The 22,454-nt window shown below is 41.6% G+C and overlaps 1 protein-coding gene and 1 long non-coding RNA gene across 6 annotated transcripts in view; one reads left to right on the top strand and one right to left on the bottom strand.

Moving 5' to 3' along the window:
- Positions 1–22,454, bottom strand: part of LHX6 (LIM homeobox 6) — a 246,813-nt gene that overhangs the window by 12,234 nt on the left and 212,125 nt on the right. For all 5 annotated transcript variants that reach the window (XM_077292352.1, XM_077292348.1, XM_077292350.1 and 2 more), the window contains one exon: positions 582–802. In XM_077292352.1, coding sequence (XP_077148467.1) covers positions 582–802 — 221 coding nt within the window. The remainder of the gene's footprint in view (positions 1–581; positions 803–22,454) is intronic.
- The window catches only part of LOC143809236 (uncharacterized), an 88,510-nt gene that overhangs the window by 8,377 nt on the left and 57,679 nt on the right, over positions 1–22,454 (top strand). The gene's annotated exons all lie outside the window — the stretch shown is intronic.

Below are 22,454 nucleotides of genomic sequence, written 5' to 3'. Positions count from 1 at the left end.
GTCTGTGATCAGCAATTTTCAAGTCTTGTCACAGATTCTCGATGGGATTTAGGCAAGTCAGAGGCAGAAAGCCAATCATTTATTTTGTTAATGTATGTCGAATGGAGCAGTATAAACCCTACAGCTTTGTCCAGAGACCAGAGGGAAGTCCCATATTCTTCCGAGTATGTAATGTTAATCGTACTATCTATCTATCTATCTATCTATCTATCTATCTATCTATCTATCTATCTATCTATCTATACAAAGCTTATTGAGTATAATGATTTGACATCTGGTGGGTCATTTACCGAAAAAAATCTGGCAAAAAAAAAAGAAAAAAAAAGTTTTCAAATTTTTGTTTGCCAAGGGTCTTAGGACTTAAGGTGGGGGACTATGGGGAAACATTGTCGTCCATTCTGTCACCCACACAGCTGGCTTCCATGACTAATAGCTTAATCATAGCTCTGATGAATAACACACAAAAGAAGGAAGTCAACAATGAAAAAGAAAATAGTGCAACATAACAAGAGCATCTTGAATTACAGAGAAAAAAAACGACTCAATATAGAATAAGTTTCAAAGCGGTGTCGACAACGTACCATTTTCCGCTGCCCTTTTCAGGTTTTCAATCATGGTGTCGTAATGGATCCTGCATAAAACCTTCTCTTCCACAAGGCCAAACTCTTCCCCCGTAGACAGCTGCCTCTTACAGGAGTAGCACGCAAAGCACGCTAGGTGGTAGGCATTTCCCCGCGCTCTTCTCACCCAGTCACTGGCATAGATCTGTCTGCCGCATCGCGCGCACTTCGTTCCAAATCGGCTGCAAATCAGAGAAAAATTTGGCAAATTTTGTAAGCATGCGCTCCTATAATTTTTTTTTTCCCAATATATTCTGCATATAAACTTTATTTGTTAACTGGATTATACTAAGGAAATCTTTGGGAGCTGAATAGATTGAAGATTATAAATAATAATAATACACAATGAAAAATAGAAATAAACACTGATACATTATTCACATAGATGCCGGTATTACATTCAGACCCCAAAGCCCCTTATATAAATACACATGTAGACCAGACTCCTAAATATATATAGATGTAGCCAAAACCTATTTAAAAATATATATACCTCTGAATATATCAAACCCAAAAATAAATATGGCACTGCATCAGTTCTAAATAAATCCATACCGCAGAATAAATACTGTATATCTCGCAGATGAGACCTCAGAATACAAGCCCCTGAATAAGTATGAATACACACAGATCTAAGACCAGACGCCAAAATTTAATAGACCCCCAAAATAATTATTGATGCTAGACCCTTTAATTAAGTATAGACCCCAGATAAAACCTTCATAATAAATATAGAGTCCATAAACAAATACAGACCCCAGACTAGATACCCAAAATATGTATGGACCCCAAACCAGATCCCAAGTCCCTACACAGAACATGTTACACTGTCTGGCAGTCCCCATTGTACCCGAAAATGACCCCAATCTATCTGAATTTATATAAACCCTCCAATTTTTGGTTTGGGACAGCAACATTTGGAAACAAAATTTCTGCAAATTGGGACTGTGCTGGCAAATGTGTGAGTGTTGGCCTCTATGGATGGTGTCCCACATGGTTGCCTACATTTCTTTACCCCTGGTCCTTACGGTGGTCCTCCTCACCTATTGTGCCAGTATACAGCTGCACAAGGTACAAATGCAGTACATCAACACTTGCATATCAATGTCCTATGGTACGTACCGTAAGCATACATCTATTTTTGGGCCCATAGGACAGACGTTGCAAGCAAATATTCTTCTGTGGCACTTCTAAAAATTCAGGTGAGCTCATATGAGGCAGTTGGACAGCTAGTTTGATTAATTCGGAATAAGTTTTGCTCAGATATTGATCCGGCAGATTATATTGGGAGACTCCAGCTCCTCATCCAGCAGAATTGTGAATGCATGTCTAGGCTATAACTTAGGCCGGGATCACACTTGCGAGAAACTCGCACGAGTCTCGCATCTCAATACCCGGCACTGCCGCCGGCTCTCAGGATCGGCGCGTGCGTGTGGCTGCATGTATTTCTATGCAGCTGAGCGCTCCTGTCTGAGTGCCGGGTATTGAGATGCGAGACTCGTGCGAGTTTCTCGCAAGTGTGATCCCGGCCTTAGGCTGCAGCTGAGGACCAGCACAAGAAAAATAAAGGAATTCACTTAAAACGTTACTCAACTTGTCAGTTAAAATAATTACTACAAATAAACTGCAATAATAAAAAAAGACATGGGGCTTTCTCACTCTCTACTTCTCCTCAATGAGTAATATGGGGTCTGTCACTCTTTACCTGCCCTCCATGGCTAGTGAGGACTCGGCACTCTCTTCCTGCATTCATAGGCAGCAATCTGCATGCCAAGTTCTGCAGCTTTGAATTTTCCGCCCTCCACTTCAATATAAAATAAAACGCTCAAAAAATAGAAAAAAAAAAGCCAATTTGTAGGGATGAAATATTGTTCTTCTCTCCCCTCTGGAAAGAACCCTATCTAACAGGAAAGATCAGAAGAAGGGTTAAAAGAAGTAACCCATCAGCTCTTCGTATGATGGGGAAATGGATGCCCAACTCTTTGACGTATGTCTGTGCAGTTCACATAAACACAAAATATTTTAGCCCATCATCTACAGCATGTGTGGGGAACCTTTTTTTCTGCCAAGGGCCATTTGGATACTTAGAACATTTTTAGTGGACCACACAAAATTTTGAACTTAAAATTAGTTATAACATTTTTAGTGGACCATACAAAATTATGAACATTTAATTAATTAACCCCAATGTGATGGTGGAAACTGCCTCTATTTGATGAGGCGTGTGATCATGTTCATCACTGTTCATGTAAAGTTTATGCAACTAAAGCAGCAAGAGGTCTGCTGTACTCATCACATAGGAGACACCAAGACTACTGTATATACATCCCATAGGATACACTTCGACTGCTGTTTATACATCACTTAGGAAATAGTTAGACTCCTGTATATGTATTAGCATACACTGACACTGCTGTATATACATCACATAAGAAACTCTGCTGTATACATTGCATAGGTGACACTGAAATGCTGATATATATATGCCCATAACATCACATAGAAGACAACGAGACTGCTTTATATACATCCCATAGGAGACTTTAAGACTCTGCTGTTTACATCACATAGGAGACACAGACTCTCCTGTATAAATCCCATAGGAGACACAGACTCTGCTGTATATACATCACAAAGGATATTCAGAGACTGCTGTATATACATCACATAAGAAACAGTGAGACTGCTGTATACATCACAAAAGATACAGAGATACTGCTGTGTGTATGTGTATATATATATATATATATATTACACACAGTCATGGCCGAATGTGTTGGCACCTTTGAAATTGTTTCAGAAAATGAACTATTTCTACAACAAAATTATTGCATTTACACATGTTTTGTTACACACATGTTTATTTAATTTGTGTATATTGGAACAATGAAAAAAAAACCTGAAAAAATGCAAATTCAACATAATTTCACACAAACTTCCAAAAATGCGCTGGACAAAATTGTTGACACCTTCAACTTAATATTTGATTGCCTTCCCCATTGGAATAAATAACTGCAGTCGCTTCCTATAATCATCAACAAGCTTCTTACACCTCTCAACTGGAATTTTTGACAACTCTTCGCTTGCAAACTGCTCCAGGTCTCTCATAGTTGAAGGCACATTCTCCCAATAGCAATGTTAAGATCTCTCCACAAATGTTCAATAGGATTTAGATCCGGACTCATTGCTGGCTGCTTCAGAACTTTCCAGGGCTTGGTTTCCATCCGTTTCTGGGTGCGTCTTGAAGTATGTTTGGGTCAGTGTCTTGCTGGAAGACTCATGACTTAGGACACAAACCAAGCTTTCTGACCCTGAGCACTAAAATCCTTAGGAAATCTTCATATCTCTTTATGCCTTGCGCACAGTCAAGGCATCCAGTGCCAGAGGAAGTAAAACAACTCTAAAACATCTTTGAACCTCCATCATATTTGATTGTAAGTACTGTATTCTTTTCTTTGTAGGCCTCATTCCGTTTTCAGTAAACAGTAGAATGATGTGCTTTACCAAAAAGCTTTATCTTGGCCTCATCTGTCCAAAAGATGCTTTCCCAGAAGTATTTTTGCCATAGTGTTTAATGTTCCTTGAGCCTGCAGGACATCTTGAATTGCTTTGGAACTTGATTGGAGCTGCTTATCCACCATCCAGACTATCATGCATTGCAACCTTTCATCATTTTTTTTTCTGCCGTTAGCATTCAGGGAGATTAGCTACAGTGCCATGGCTTACAAACTTCTTGATTATGTTGCGCATCATGGACAAAAGAACATCAAGATCTCAGGAGATGGACTTGTAACCTTGAGATTGTTGATATTTTTCAATCATTTTGGTTCTCAAGTCTTCAGACAATTCTCTTCTTCTCTTTCTGTTCTCCATGTGGCACGGGTGGGTCAGATGCTACTAACAGTCGCTCTGCATCTGGCTGCAGAAGGTCTCTGCGTTTGTCATTACAGATGCCTTCTTGATCCTTCTGACTTTTGGACCCAGCGCATCCTCCCTCCGGCTCTAATTTACACACCTGTACCTGGATGTTTATAGACTCTCAGTCTGTTTCTGGGAGTCGCTGGTGATTTTCACATTTCCATTTTCCCTTGTGAATGAAGGCTTGGAGGTATAGCAGAGGGCAGGGCCGGACTGGGACTAAAATTCAGCCCTGGCATTTGAAGTTACACAGGCCCACTTGTCACATGGTGACTGTATAATATCTTTGTACACTTGTAGGCAGGGCCGGTTTTAGGCAAAGTGGGGCCCTAGGCAAAGTTTAAAATGGGTCCCCAAATGCTAACATATTGCACATCACACAGAAGCCTTTCTGTTGTATTTACGTGCGCTGAGTTCAGGCCGCTAAACGAGTTTGATCGACAATACTGAAGTTGTTCAACGCTTGTTTCCCGGCCTCTTTCCACCAGCTGAGGAATAATGATGAGACAGAACGATCACTAATAGATCACCATACAGTATCATGTTTTCAGCAGCACATCTACAGTTTACACTGGCAATGTGCTGCTGACAACAAGGCTTTTTGTTCCAGCAAAAACAATCCGAATATGCAGCATTTTACTTGTTTAGTAAAATACACCCCATAGTCCTCCATATATTATAATGTGCTCCATAGTCCTCCATATAGTACAATACACTCCCTATAGTCCTCCATATATTAAAATACACTGCTCAGTCCTCCACATAGTATAATACACTCCTCATAGTCCTCCATATAGCATAATACAATCCTCATAGTCCTCCATATAGCATAATACAATCCTCATAGTGCTCCATATAGTATAATGCACCGCCACAGTCATCCATGTAGTACAATTCACTTCCCATAGTATAATGCACCCCATAGTTCTTCATATAGCATAACGTATTCCCCATAGTCCTCGATACAGTATAATGCAGCCCACATATAGTATAATGCAGCCACCCCAGAGTATAATGCAGCCACCCCAGAGTATAATGCAGCCACCCCACAGAGTATAATGCAGCCACCCCACAGAGTATAATGCAGCCACCCCAGAGTATGTAACCCCCATAGAATATAATACAGCCCACCTCCCCATAATATATAATGTAGCCCCCCATAGAATATAATGCAGCCCCCCATAGTATATAACGCAGCCTCCCCCATAGAATATAATATACCCCCACAATAGTATATAACACAGCCACATAGTACATAACATGGCCTCCCCCATAGAATATAATATACTCCCCATAGTATATAGCAAAGCCCGCATATTATATAGCACAAACCGCATAGTATACAGCACAGCCTGCATACTATAGCACAGCTCGCGTAGTAGATAACACAGCCCACACAGCAGTATTCAGCACAGACCACACAGTAGTATACAGCACAGACCACACAGTAGTATACAGCACAGCCCATGTAGAAGTATACAGCACAGTCCACACAGTAGTATACAGCACAGCCCACAGAGTAATATATACAGCACAGCCCACAAAGTAATATATACAGCACAGCCCACAAAGTAATATATACAGCACAGCCCACAGAGAACTATATACAGCACAGCCCACAGAGAACTATATACAGCACAGCTCAGAGAACTATATAAAGCACAGCCCAGAGTACTATATACAGCACAGCCCAGAGTACTATATAAAGCACAGCCCAGAGAGTACTATATACAGCACAGCCCAGAGAGTACTATATACAGCACAGCCCAGAGAGTACTATATACAGCACAGCCCACAGAGTACTATATACAGCACAGCCCACAGAGTACTATATACAGCACAGCCCACAGAGTACTATACTCAGCACAGCCCACAGAGTACTATATACAGCACAGCCCACAGAGTACTATATACAGCACAGCCCACAGAGTACTATATACAGCACAGCCCACAGAGTACTATATACAGCACAGCCCACAGAGAACTATATACAGCACACAGTAGTATACAGCACAGAGCACAGCCCACAGAGAACTATATACAGCCCACAGTAGTATACAGCACAGAGCACAGCCCACAGAGAACTATATACAGCCCACAGCAGTATACAGCACAGAGCACAGCCCACAGAGAACTATATACAGCCCACAGCAGTATACAGCACAGAGCACAGCCCACAGAGAACTATATACAGCCCACAGCAGTATACAGCACAGAGCACAGCCCACAGAGAACTATATATAGCACAGAGCACACAGTAGTATACAGCACAGAGCACAGCCCACAGAGAGCTATATACAGCACAGAGCACAGCCCACAGAGAACTATATACAGCCCACAGTAGTATACAGCACAGAGCACAGCCCACAGAGAACTATATACATCCCACAGCAGTATACAGCACAGAGCACAGCCCACAGAGAACTATATACAGCCCACAGCAGTATACAGCACAGAGCACAGCCCACAGAGAACTATATACAGCCCACAGTAGTATACAGCACAGAGCACAGCCCACAGAGAACTATATATAGCACAGAGCACACAGTAGTATACAGCACAGAGCACAGCCCACAGAGAGCTATATACAGCCCACAGCAGTATACAGCACAGAGCACAGCCCACAGAGAACTATATACAGCCCACAGTAGTATACAGCACAGAGCACAGCCCACAGAAAACTATATACAGCCCACAGCAGTATACAGCACAGAGCACAGCCCACAGAGAACTATATGCAGCCCACAGCAGTATACAGCGCAGAGCACAGCCCACAGAGAACTATATGCAGCCCACAGCAGTATACAGCACAGAGCACAGCCCACAGAGAACTATATGCAGCCCACAGCAGTATACAGCGCAGAGCACAGCCCACAGAGAACTATATGCAGCCCACAGCAGTATACAGCACAGAGCACAGCCCACAGAGAACTATATATAGCACAGAGCACACAGTAGTATACAGCACAGAGCACAGCCCACAGAGAGCTATATACAGCCCACAGCAGTATACAGCACAGAGCACAGCCCACAGAGAGCTATATACAGCCCACAGCAGTATACAGCACAGAGCACAGCCCATAGAGAACTATATACAGCCCACAGCAGTATACAGCACAGAGCACAGCCCACAGAGAACTATATACAGCCCACAGCAGTATACAGCACAGAGCACAGCCCACAGAGAACTATATACAGCCCACAGCAGTATACAGCACAGAGCACAGCCCACAGAGAACTATATACAGCCCACAGTAGTATACAGCACAGAGCACAGCCCACAGAGAGCTATATACAGCCCACAGTAGTATACAGCACAGAGCACAGCCCACAGAGAACTATATACAGCCCACATCTCTTCTCTTCCTCCCCTCACCTCCTCCGAGAATGGCCCCACAGTCCAGAAAAAAAAAAACTCTCCTCACCTCTCCTCGTGCCCAGCGTTGCTTCCTGGTTCCTGCTCCTGTCTCAGCAGCTGCAGTCTGCCCGGGACACAGCAGGTGCGCGATGATATGACATCATCGCGCACCCGCAGTGTCAGAGGCAGAGCGGGGAATGATGGGAGAGGAGCGTCTGTAGACGCTCTCTCCTCCATCATTGCATTCAACTGTACCGGCGTCTATACGCCGGTATAGTTGAATGCGACGGCGGGGGCGGCGGATTGAGCGGCCCGCCACTGGCACCGGCCCTTCTGGCATTTGCCAGAAGTGCCCTATGGCCAGTCCGGCCCTGGCAGAGGGCTAACTTCCTCTCTGGTGCTGTTGGAAGAGGTTTGGTGTTATCTCTCTGAGTCAACTCAAGCTAAGTTGCTTTCCCCTTGTTTGTCTCCCTTCTCTTTAGCATACAATGGAGACTGACCAGCGCTCATCCCCCCTTCCCTATTCAGGGCCTAGCTCTAGGGATATATACCTCTTAGGTTTCTGCTCAGCGATTTGTGTGAAACAAACATGGAGATGGTAGGGGAGGCAGGGTGCTATTAGATCTGCATAGAGGTCTCAGCTCCCCATTTCCCTAGCATTTGGGCTTCCTTCCCCTCGAGTTGCACTTAGTCTTCCCTCGCTGTGCGTGACACCATGCTTTGGTGTGGCACTCACAGACACACACTGCAAAGATTGAGTCAACTTCTCCCTTTTCATCTGGTTTCAGGTGTGAATTTCATATCGCCCACACCTGTTACTTGCCACAGGTGAGTTTGAATGAGCATCACACATTTGAAACAAAGTTGTTTACCCACAATTTTGGACAGGTCCCAACAATTTTCTTGGTGCATTTTGGGAATTTTGTGTGAAATTATGTTCAGTTTGCATTTATATCTCCATTTTTTGTATTGTTCCAATACACACAAAGGAAATAAACATATGTATAATAAACATGTGTAATTGCAATAATTTTCTGAGAGAAATACAGTACAGACCAAAAGTATGGACACACCTTCTCATTTAAAGATTTTTCTGTATTTTCATGACTATGAAAATTGTACATTCACACTGAAGGCATCAAAACTATGAATTAACACATGTGGAATTATATACTTAACAAAAAAGTGTGAAACAACTGAAATTATGTCTTATATTCTAGGTTCTTCAAAGTAGCCACCTTTTGCTTTGATGACTGCATTGCACACTCTTGGCATTCTCTTCATGAGCTTCAAGAGGTAGTCACCGGGAATGGTCTTCCAACAATCTTGAAGGAGTTCCCAGAGATGCTTAGCACTTGTTGGCCCTTTTGCCTTCACTCTGCAGTCCAGCTCACCACAAACCATCTCGATTGGGTTCAGGTCATCTGGCGTAGCACCCCATCATTCTCCTTCTTGGCCAAATAGCCCTTACACAGCCTGGAGGTGTGTTTGGGGTCATTGTCCTGTTGAAAAATAAATGATGGACCAACTAAACGCAAACCGGATGGAATAGCATGCCGCTGCAAGATGCTGTTGTAGCCATGTTGGTTCAGTATGCCTTCAATTTTGAATAAATCCCCAACAGTGTCACCAGCAAAGCACCCCCACACCATCACACCTCCTCCTCCATGCTTCACGGTGGGAACCAGGCATGTAGAGTCCATCCGTTCATCTTTTCTGCGTCGCACAAAGACACGGTGGTTGGAACCAAAGATCTCAAATTTGGACTCATCAGACCAAAGCACAGATTTCCACTGGTCTAATGTCCATTCCTTGTGTTCTTTAGCCCAAACAAGTCTCTTCTGCTTGTTGCCTGTCCTTGGAAGTGTTTTCCTAGCAGCTATTTTACCATGAAGGCCTGCTGCACAAAGTCTCCTCTTAAGAGTTGTACAGATGTGTCTGCTGCCAGAACTCTGTGTGGCATTGACCTGGTCTCTAATCTGAGCTGATGTTAACCTGCGATTTCTGAGGCTGGTGACTCGGATAAACTTATCCTCAGAAGCAGAGGTGACTCTTGATCTTCCTTTCCTGGGGCGGTCCTCATGTGAGCCAGTTTCTTTGTAGCTCTTGATGGTTATTGCCACTGCATTTCCAAATTTTTCGGACTGACCGACCTTTATTTCTTAAAGTAATAATGGCCACTCATTTCTTTACTTTGAATTTGTATTATGGCAAGAAAAAAGCAGCTAACAGTCTATTCAGTAGAACTACCAGCTGTGTATCCACCAGACTTCTGCACACTAATGGTCCCAACACCATTTATGAGGCAAGAAATCCCACTTATTAAACCTGACAGGGCACACCTCTGAAGTGAAAACCATTCCCGGTGACTACCTCTTGAAGTTCATCAAGAGAATGCCAAGAGTGTGCAAAGCAATCATCAAAGCAAAAGGTGGCTACTTTGAAGAACATAGAATATAAGACATAATTTCAGTTGTTTCACACTTTTTTGTTAAGTATATAATTCCACATGTGTTAATTCATAGTTTTGATGCCTTCAGTGTGAATGTACAATTTTCATAGTCATGAAAATACAGAAAAATATTTAAATGAGAAGGTGTGTCCAAACTTTTGGTCTGTACTGTACTTCATTTTCTGGAACAATTTCAAGGGTGCCAACACTTTAGGGCATGAGAATTCTGTATATACATCACATATAAATACAAGTTTAAAGGAATTAGTTTTACCTAGAAGGATATCCACAGGTATCAAAAGTCTTGCATCCCTCCACCCCGAAAAGCGTTTCGCTCTGCTTTTTCCAGGGGCATCACTATGGTCATTATGTATTAATTTTTTATGAAGTGTTACCCTCTGATTGGTTTGGGTTTTCTTTAGAGAGTTCTGATTATTAATTACCATATATATAATTTAGATTGTGAGCCCCATTGGGGACAGCGATGATAATGTCTGTAAAGCGCTGCGGAATAAGATGGCGCTATATAAGAAAAGCGTAGTAGTAGTAGTAGTAGTAGTAGTAGTTAGTACATAGGCTATACTTAGACTGCAGTATCTGTATACATCACATGAGATACAAAGAGACTGATGTCTATATATCTCATAGGATACACAGATGTTACTGTATATACATAATATAGGTTACACTGAGACTGCTGTATATAAATCACATAGGAGAAAATACGACTGCTGCATATAGCACATACGGTACACTGAGACTACTACATGCATCATATAGCATAAACTGACACTGCAGTATATATATGACATAGGATACACTGAGACTCTGCTGTATATACATCACATAGGATACACAAAGACTGATGTATCTACAGTGATATGTAAAAGTTTGGGCACCCCTGGTCAAAACTGTTACTGTTATTGTGAACAGTTAAGCAAGTTGTAGATAAAATGATCTCTAAAAAGGCCTAAAGTTAAGGATGACATATGTCCTTTGTATTTTAGGCTATATATACAGCTTGTAAACACTTTTTGCAGCCAGCCAAGAGTCTTTCAGTTCTTGTTTGAGGGAATTTTTAACCTTTCTTCCTTGGAGAATTCTTCAAGTTCTGTGAGATTCCTGGGTCGTCTTCCATCCTCTGCTATTTTGAGGTCTAGCCACAGATTTTCAATGATGTTCACAACAGGGGACTGTGAGGGCCATTGTAAAATCTTCAGCTTGCACCTTTTGAGGTCATCTATTGTGGATTTTAACGTGTGTTTAGGATAATTATCCATTTGTAGAAGCCATCCTCTTTTCTCCTTCAGTTTTTTTACAGATGGTGTTATGTTTGCATCAAGAATGCGTTGAAATTTCATTAAATCCATTCTTCCCTCTGTCTTTGAAATGTTCCCTGTGCCACTGGTTGCAGCACAACCCTAAAGCAAGATTGATCCACCCCATTCTTAACCCCTTCAAGACCCTGCCCTTTTTCCTTTTCGCATTTCTGTTTTGCACTCCCCTTCTTCCCAGGGTCATAACTTTTTTATTTTTCCGTCAATATGGCCAAGTGAGGGCTTGTTTTTTTCGGGAGAAGTTGTACTTTTGAACAACATCATTGGTTTTACTGTATCGTGTACTCAAAAATGGCAAAATAATTCCAAGTGCAGCAAAATTGCAAAATAAAGTGCAATTCCACAACAGTTTTTAGGATTTTTTTTGCCATGTTCTCCAGGACATTATGAGTTCATAGACACCAAACATGTCTAAGTTCTTTTTTATTTAACTGGTGAAAAAAATCTAAAGGTTGTTTAAAAAAAAAAACAATTGCACCATTTTCCGAGACCCGTAGCGTCTCCATTTTTTGTGATCTTTGGTTGGATGAGGGCTTATTTTTTGCGTGCTGAGCTGACGTTTTTAATGATACCATTTTGTTGCAGATACAATCTTTTAATAGCCCGTTATTGCATTGTAACGCAATGTCGTGGCGACCAAAAAATGTAATTCTGGTGTCTTGAGTTTTTTTCTCGCTACGCCGTTTAGTGATCAGGTTAATCTTTTTTTTTTCTTGATGGACTTGGCGATTCTGAATGCAGCGATACCAAATATGTGTATGTTTGATTTTTTTTCATTGTTTTATTTTGAATGGGGCAAAAGGGGGGTCATTTAACCCCTTTACCCCCAAGGGTGGTTTGCATGTTAATGACCGGGCCAATTTTTACAATTCTGACCACTGTCCCTTTATGAGGTTATAACTCTAGAACGCTTCCATGAATGCCAGTGATTCTGACACTGTTTTCTTGGGACATATTGTACTTCATGTTAGTGGTAAAATTTCCTCGACATTACTTGCATTTATTTGTGAAAAAAACAGAAATTTGTCAAAAAGTTTGAAATTTTTGCAATTTTTCAATTTTTAATTTTCATTCCCCTAAATCACAGAGATATGTCACACAAAATACTTAATAAGTAAGATTTTCCACATTTCTACTTTACATAAACACAATTTTAGAATAAACATTTTTTTTTTTTTTAGGGAGTTAAAAAGATTAAAAGTTGACCAACGATTTCTCATTTTTACAACACCATTTTGTTTTAGGGACCACATCACATTTGAAGTCACTTTGAGGGGTCTATATGACGGAAAATAACCAAGTGTGACACCATTCTAAAAACTGCACCCCTCAAGGTGCTCAAAACCACATTCAATAAGTTTATTAACCCTTCAGGTGCTTCACAGGAATTTTTGGAATGTTTAAAAAAAAATGAACATTTAACTTTTTTTCACAAAAAAATTAATTCAGATCTATTTTGTTTTATTTTACCAAGGGTAATAGGAGAAATTGGACCCCAAAAGTCATTGTACATTTTGTCCCGAGTACGCAGATACCCCATATGTGGGGGTAAACCACTGTTTGGGCACATGGCAGAGCTCAGAAGCGAAGGAGCAACATTTGAGTTTTTCCATCACAGAATTGGCTGGAATTGAGATCAGACGACATGTTGCGTTTAGAGAGCCCCTGATGTGCCTAAACAGTAGAAACCCAAGTGACCCCATTTTGGAAACTAGATAACTTAAGGAACTTATCTAAATGTTTGGTGAGCCCTTTGAACCCCCAAGTGCTTCACAGAAGTTTATAATGTAGAGCCGTAAAAATAAAAAATCATATTTTTTCCACAAAAATGATCTTTTCACCCCCAATTTTTTATTTTCCCAAATATATCCGGAGAAATTGGACCCCAAAAGTTGTGCAATTTGTCTTCAATACGCTGATACCCAATATGTGGATTTGGACCACTGTTTGGGTACATGGCAGAGCTCGGAAGGGAAGGAGCGCCATTTTGGAATGCAGACTTTGATGGAATGGTCTGCGGGCGTCACATTGCGTTTGCAGAGCCCCTGATGTACCTAAACAGTAGAAACCCCCCCAAAAGTGACCCCATATTGGAAACTAGACCCACAAAAATGATTTTTTTAGCCCCCAGTTTTGTATTTTCCCAAGAGTAACAGGAGAAATTGGACCCCAAAAGTTGTTGTCTAATTTGTCCTGAGTATGCTGATACCCCATATGTGGGAGAAAACTACTGTTTGGGCACACGTCGGGGCTTGGAAGGGAAGGAGCGCCGTTTGGAATGCAGACTTTGATGGAATGGTCTGCGAGCGTCACGTTGCGTTTGCAGAGCTCCTGATGTGCCTAAACAATATAAACCCCCCAATTCTAACTCCAACCCTAACCCCAACACACTCCTAACCCTAACCACACCCCTAACCCCAACACACCCCTAACCCCAGCACACCCCTAACCCTAATCCCAATGTAATAATTATAGGGGATAACTCAGGAAACTCTTTGCATGGAACAAGACAACTACAGGACACAGTTTTATAAGTGGTAAAGTCTATATTATCACACGGTGATTCAAACAGGTGCAGAGAGAAACTCAAGTCCACAACACTTGGTGTAAACGCAGCTTAGCAGTCTATAGGAAACTTCAGAGGAAAATGCAATCACGCAGAAAGTCTATGAAGCACAATTATTCTTGAGGTTACTTGACACGAATAAGTCCTTGTTTTAGTCCAAACACAGATAGCTAGGCTTATAAGGCAGTTCAAATAATATCTTAGCACAACCAGGGAGGCCTGGGTAATAGTCTCAGGTTTTTGCAGAGCAGCAACAGCTTACATGTCCAGCAAATGCAGATGGAAGTAAACACGAGCAGCAGATGAAGAAGGATTACTGGAACTGGTGTATGCAGCAGGAACTCAGAGCAGAGTAGCAAGATAACCACACAGGTTCACAGAAGCAGGTATATAGCCAGGGAGTCACCAGGGTGAGGAGCTGGATGCAAGGCAGAATACTCTAGCACAGACTGAAGGCTGGGGTGGAGTCTTATAGCAGGAAGACACAGTGCACATGAGACCAAAGACGCCATCTTGGGAAAGGGCAGTAATGCACTAAAGGTAATAAAAATGTTCAGAGTCTTGACACCCAACCCTAACCATAACCCTAACCACACCCCTAACCTGAATACACCCCTAACCCTAATCCCAAACCCAACACACCCCTAACCTTAACACACCCCTAACAACCCTAATCACAACCCTAACCCAACTGTAAATGTAATCCAAACCCTAACCCCAGCTTTAGCCCCAACCCTAACCCTAACTTTAGCCCCAGCCCCAACCCTAGCCCTAATGGGAAAATGGAAATAAATACATTTTTTATTTTATTATTTTCCCTAACTAAGGCGGTGATAAAGGAGGGTTTGATTGAGGGTTTTTATAGTGGATTTTTATGATTGGCAGCTGTCACACACAAAAAAACGCTTTTTATTGCAAAAAGTCGTTTTTGCGTCACCACATTTTGAGAGCTATAATTTTTTCATATTTTGGTCCACAGAGTCATGTGAGGTCCTGTTTTTTGCGGGACGAGTTGACGATTTTATAGGTACCATTTTTGGGCACATGACATTTTTTGATCGCTTTTTATTCCGATTTTTGTTAGGCAGAATGAACAAAATCCAGCAATTCATGAATTTCTTTTGGGGGGGAGGGGGGGGCGCTTATACCGTTCCGCGTTTGGTAAAATTGATAAAGCAGTTTTATTCTTCGGGTCAGAATGATTACAGCGATACCTCATTTACTGTATATAATTTTTTTACGTTTCAACGCTTTTATTCAATAAAAACTATGTTATATAAAACAATAATAATTTTTTCATCGCTTTATTCTGAGAGCTATAACTTTTTTTTTTTCGCTGTATAGCGGCTCATTTTTTGCTGGACAAGATGACGTTTTCAGCAGTACCATGTTTATTTATATCCTTCTTTTTGATCTCATGTTATTCCACTTTTTGTTCAGCGGTATGATGATATAGCATTGTTTTTTGCCTCGTTTATTTTTTTTTACGGTGTTCAATGAAGGGTTAACTCGTGGGACAGTTTTATAGGTCGGGTCGTTACGGACGCGGTGATACTAAATATGTGTACTTTTATTGTTTTTTTTTTTATTTACATAAAGAAAAGTATTTATTGGAACAATATTTATTTATTTTTTCTTTATTTAGGAATTTTTTTTATTAAATATTTTTACACAGTGTAATTTTTTTTTTACTTTTTTTACATTGTCCCAGGATGGGACATCACTATATAGTGTCAAATCACTGTGTCAGATCAGCGATCTGACAGGCAGTGCAGGAGGCTTGCTGGCTCCTACTCTGAGCAGGCGCTCGCAAGCCACCTCCCTGCAGGACCCGGAAGGACCACCGTGGCCATCTTGGATCCGGGGCCTGCAGGGAGGGGAATGGAGGAGACCATCGGAACAACTCGATCACATCGCGTTGTTCTGAGGGTCTCAGGGAAGCTTCCCTATGCTGCCGGAATGCTGTGATCATGTTTGATCGCAGTGTCCCGGGGGTTAATGTGTCAAGAGCAGTCCGTGACCACTCCTGGCACATAGTGCCAGATGTCAGCTGTGATAATCAGCTGACACCCGGCTGCGATTGGCAGCGCTTCCCCCGTAAGCACGGCTGATTGCATATGACGTACTATCCCGTCCATGGGAATTAAGTTCCAGGTCACATGGACGGGATGGTACGTCCGATGGCAGAAAGGGGTTAAACTTTGATATTTTTTAATTTTTTTTTATATTTTTAAAAAACTTTTTTTTTTACATTTGGCAAGCTTCAATAGTCTCCATGGGAGACTAGAAGCTGCCACAACCCGATCGGCTCTGCTACATAGAGGTGATGATCAGATCGCCTCTATATAGCAGAATTACTCACTTGCTACGAGCGTCGACCACCTCTGGTTGTCATGTCAACCCACCGGTGACCCATGATCATGTGACAGGGGTCACTGGTGGGAGGATTTCCGGCCCGATGGCCGGAAGCTCGTGTTAAATGCCACTGTTTGACAGCAACATTTAACTAGTTAATAGTGGATCGCGATTCCATCCGCGGCTATTCTGGGCACATGCCAGCTGTTCAAAACAGTTGACTTGTCCCGGGAAAGATGTGGACTCGGGGCCGAAGCCCGCATCAAAGGGAGGGAAGGGACTTCCGCCGTACTAGTACGGCGGAGTTCCTAAAGAGGTCAATGGTTGTCGAGATGTTTTTTTCCTGAAACTCTGCGCCCTTCTTTCTCCACACATACCTTTGATCATTGTGGCCATTAGAGTTTTATTTTAACCTCATCGGTTCACAGGACTTGTTTCCAAAATGCATCAAGCTTGTTTAGGTTTTCTTTTGCATACTTCTGATGCTGACGTTTATGGTGAGGACACAAGAGAGGTTTTCTTCTTATGACTTTTCCATGAAAGCCATATTTGTGTAGATTTCTCTGAACAGTAGAACAATGTACCAGAACTCCAGAGTTTCATAAATCTTTCTGAAGGTTTTTTGCAGTCAAGCGGAGGTTCTGATTTGCCTCGCTAGCAATCCTGCGAGCAGCTCTCACTAAAATTTTGCTTGGTTTTCCAGACCTTATTCCTTAATTACATTTCATACTGAGGAAAGGGCAACCTGAAAACTCTTTGCTATGCTCTTATAGGCTTCTCCTGCTTTGTGTGCCTCCACCATTTTCCTTTTTAGAGTGCTAGGCAGCTGCTTAGGAGTACCCATGGCTGCTGCATTTTGGCACAAAGTTAGAGGAGGCTTTGCATCACCTGACCTTTCCTAACGATGATAGTAAACAAGCCATAACCCTAACAAGCTAATTAAGGCCTGAAATCTTGGTCAAAATTATCTGAGCACACAAATCACCAAGGGTGTCCAAATTTTTTTATCAGCTCGTTTTCTATTTTTGGAATTTTTAAAATGTAAAAAAATGACAATTTCTTTTGCCTATAACACAAAAGAAATGTCATATTTAACTTTAGACCTTTTAGAGATAATTTCATCTTCAAATTGCTTAACTGTTCATAATAACAGTAATTTTAACCAAGGGTACACAAACTTTTACAAGCCACTGTAAATCACATAGGATACACTGAGAATCTACTATACAGGTCCTTCTCAAAAAATTAGCATATAGTGTAAAATTTCATTATTTACCATAATGTAATGATTACAATTAAACTTTCATATATTATAGATTCATTATCCACCAACTGAAATTTGTCAGGTCTTTTATTGTTTTAATACTGATGATTTTGGCATAAAACTCCTGATAACCCAAAAAACCTGTCTCAATAAATTAGCATATTTCACCCGTCCAATCAAATAAAAGTGTTTTTTAATAACAAACAAAAAAACCATCAAATAATAATGTTCAGTTATGCACTCAATACTTGGTCGGGAATCCTTTGGCAGAAATGACTGCTTCAATGCGGCGTGGCATGGAGGCAATCAGCCTGTGACACTGCTGAGATGTTATGGAGGCCCAGGATGCTTCAATAGCGGCCTTAAGCTCATCCAGAGTGTTGGGTCTTGCGTCTCTCAACTTTCTCTTCACAATATCCCACAGATTCTCTATGGGGTTCAGGTCAGGAGAGTTGGCAGGCCAATTGAGCACAGTAATACCATGGTCAGTAAACCATTTACCAGTGGTTTTGGCACTGTGAGCAGGTGCCAGGTCGTGCTGAAAAATGAAATCTTCATCTCCATAAAGCATTTCAGCCGATGGAAGCATGAAGTGCTCCAAAATCTCCTGATAGCTAGCTGCATTGACCCTGCCCTTGATTTAACACAGTGGACCAACACCAGCAGCTGACATGGCACCCCACACCATCACTGACTGTGGGTACTTGACACTGGACTTCAGGCATTTTGGCATTTCCTTCTCCCCAGTCTTCCTCCAGACTCTGGCACCTTGATTTCTGAATGACATGCAAAATTTGCTTTCATCAGAAAAAAGTACTTGGGACCACTTAGCAACAGTCCAGTGCTGCTTCTCTGTAGCCCAGGTCAGGCGCTTCTGCCGCTGTTTATGGTTCAAAAGTGGCTTGACCTGGGGAAATGCTGAAATGCTTTATGGAGATGAAGATTTCATTTTTCAGCACGACCTGGCACCTGCTCACAGTGCCAAAACCACTGGTAAATGGTTTACTGACCATGGTATTACTGTGCTCAATTGGCCTGCCAACTCTCCTGACCTGAACCCCATAGAGAATCTGTGGGATATTGTGAAGAGAAAGTTGAGAGACGCAAGACCCAACACTCTGGATGAGCTTAAGGCTGCTATTGAAGCATCCTGGGCCTCCATAACATCTCAGCAGTGTCACAGGCTGATTGCCTCCATGCCACGCCGCATTGAAGCAGTCATTTCTGCCAAAGGATTCCCGACCAAGTATTGAGTGCATAACTGAACATTATTATTTGATGGGTTTTTTGTTTGTTATTAACCCCTTCCCGACATGTGACGGAATAGTACGTCACATGTCGGGACCCCCGCTTTGATGTGCGCTCCGGCGGTGAGCGCACATCAAAGTCGCGACATGTCAGCTGTTTTTTACAGCTGACATGTGCGCGCAATAGCGGCGGGTGAAATCGCGATCACCCGCCGCTATTAACTAGTTAAATGCCGCTGTCAAGCGCAGACAGCGGCATTTAACTACCGCATCCGGCCGTGCGGCCGGATATGAGCGCATCGCCGACCCCTGTCACATGATCGGGGGTCGGCGATGCTTGTGCATTGTAACCATAGAGGTCCTGGAGACCTCTATGGTTACTGATCGCCGGTGGCTGTGAGCGCCCCCCTGTGGTCGGCGCTCACAGCACACCTGCAAATCTGCTATGTAACAGCGATCTTATGATCGCTGCTGCATAGCAGAGCCGATCGGGCTGTGCCTGCTTCTAGCCTCCCATGGAGGCTATAGAAGCATGGCAAAAGTAAAAAAAAAAAGTAAAAAAAAATGTGAAAAAAATAAAAAAAATATAAAAGTTTAAATCACCCCCCTTTCGCCCCAATCAAAATAAATCAATTAAAAAAAACCCCAACCTACACATATTTGGTATCGCCGCGTTCAGAATCGCCCGATCTATCAATAAAAAAAAAGCATTAACCTGATCGCTAAACGGCGTAATGAGAAAAAAAATCGAAACGCCAGATTTACGTTTTTTTGGTCGCCACGACATTGCATTAAAATGCAATAACGGGCGATCAAAAGAACGTATCTGCACCAAAATGCTATCATTAAAAATGCCAGCTCGGCACGCAAAAAATAAGCCCTCACCTGACCCCAGATCACGAAAAATGGAGACGCTGCGAGTATCGGAAAATGGCGCAATTTTGTTTTGTTTTGTTTTTTGCAAAGTTTGGAATTTTTTTTCACCACTTAGGTGAAAAATAACCTAGTCATGTTAGGTGTCTATGAACTCGTAATGACATGGAGAATCATAATGGCAGGTCAGTTTTAGCATTTAGTGAACCTAGCAAAATAGGCAAGCAAAAAACAAGTGTGGGATTGCACTTTTTTTGCAATTTCACTGCACTTGGAATTTTTTTCCCGTTTTCTAGTACATGACATGGTAAAACCAATGATGTCATTCAAAAGTACAACTCGTCCCGCAAAAAATAAGCCCTCACATGGCCAAATTGATGGAAAAATAAAAAAGTTATGGCTCTGGGAAGGAGGGGAGCGAAAAACGAAAACGGAAAAACGGAAAAAGCTCCGGGGGTGAAGGGGTTAAAAAACACTTTTATTTGATTGGACGGGTGAAATATGCTAATTTATTGAGACAGGTTTTTTGGGTTATCAGGAGTTGTATGCCAAAATCATCAGTATTAAAACAATAAAAGACCTGACAAATTTCAGTTGGTGGATAATGAATCTATAATATATGAAAGTTTAATTGTAATCATTACATTATGGTAAATAATGAAATTTTACACTATATGCTAATTTTTTGAGAAGGACCTGTATACAGTTCACAGAGGATACATTGAGAGTACTGCATTCATCAGAAAGGATACTCTGAGACTTCTGTATATACATCACACAGGATACACTGAGACTGCTGTATACATCACATAAGATACACAGAGATTGCTGTATATACAGTAAATACACCACATAGGAGATACTGAGACTGTTGTATGCATCGCATAAAAGACACTGTGGCTGCTGCAAACCTCTCAAATGCCAGAGCAACTCGTGTACTAATCCACTTATCCTAACATAATCCAACATTGCATACACTGCGGCACTCACTAGTGAACACTGTGTGCATGTGCTCTACAGAAAAATTAAAAAGCCAACAGCTGGAAAAGCAGCCCAAGCACTGATGCCTACCAAGAATCTTCCGAGGGACTGTTCAAATGACATTGAGTGCCACCGGTTCCCTGCCCCTGATCTATAGTATGAATATTCAAATGATGAATGTAATTTCAGAAAACTTGATCTCATTTGGGATCAGGTCCTACATATCCAATCTGAAAATCCCAAAATTTAAAAATAATGATGTCTGTAAGGAAAAAGGCTCAAATGACCCCATTGAGGAATTTTATCCCATGTTATATTGCAAGGCTTGTTAAAGGGTCAATAGTGTCTTGTAGGATTGCTACCTCCAATAGGTGGTGCTAGAGTTCACATCTTCTTCCTCTATTAAGAGACAATTTGCATATTTAATTTCTCAGAGGAGCATGCAAGTCATTTAAGTCTCCTCATGCTGGCGTGCCAGACCTGGCATGTCACTCTCCATAAGGAGAAAACTTACCACTTAGATCCCAGTCTTAGCTTCTCACCCAGCCAAATCAGATCTCATACTTTGCAATGATGAGGAGTAATACCCCAAAACACCGTGTCTGCAACTTGAGATTCTGATTTGGCTTTTATCCTAAGTCATATTGCAAGACTCGTTAAAAGGTCAATAGTCACTTGTAAGATTGCTACTTCCAAAAGAAGTCCTCTTCTTCTCTGAAAAGACAATGTGCATATTTAATTTCCCAAAGGAGCATGCAAGGCGTTTAAGTCTCCACATACTGGCCTGCAAGACCTGGCATGTCACTCTCCATAAGGAGAAAACGTACCCCTCAGATCCCATTCTTAGCCTCTCACCCAGCTTGCATACTTTGCACTGATGAGGGGTAATACCCCGAAACACCGTGTCTGCAACTTGAGATTCTGATTTGGTTTTATCCTAAGTCATATTGCAAGGCTCGCTAAAGGGTCGATATTGATTACTACATCCAATAGGTGGTGCTAGAGTTCAAGTCCTCTTACTCTCTGAAGAGACAATGTGCCTATTGGGGGTGTAAAGATATAACCTTATTGCTACAACACCAGCACCCAAGAGGTTTTATAGTGATCTAAAAATCAGACAAGATCATAAGACAGCCCTAAGCTGTGACCATCCATTAGGTGAAAGTTATGGTCAGAATCACAGAGTTTCAGATCTGCAGCTGTGGGCAGGAAAATCACGGCTTGTTCACAGCAAACACAGAGCACTCATTTGCAGCCGATCCCACATTTGTAACAGAGATAAAAATGGAACACAAACACAGAGCCCTACTTCATATGACACAGTACAAAAACAAACACATACTAAAGCAGCCCACTCATTCATTACAGATGACATTTAAATTACACTTAATGTCCTTGTATTTGTTTAGATTTTACATTTTATGTTGGCGAAATTAAAATGTTTTTCTTTTTAAACATCAGAAAATTATTTAAAATACTTTAT

The sequence above is a fragment of the Ranitomeya variabilis genome, chromosome 2 (genome assembly GCF_051348905.1).
Source record: "Ranitomeya variabilis isolate aRanVar5 chromosome 2, aRanVar5.hap1, whole genome shotgun sequence".
Taxonomy (NCBI): Eukaryota; Metazoa; Chordata; class Amphibia; order Anura; family Dendrobatidae; genus Ranitomeya; species Ranitomeya variabilis.
This window is presented reverse-complemented; position numbering and strand designations above follow the sequence as displayed.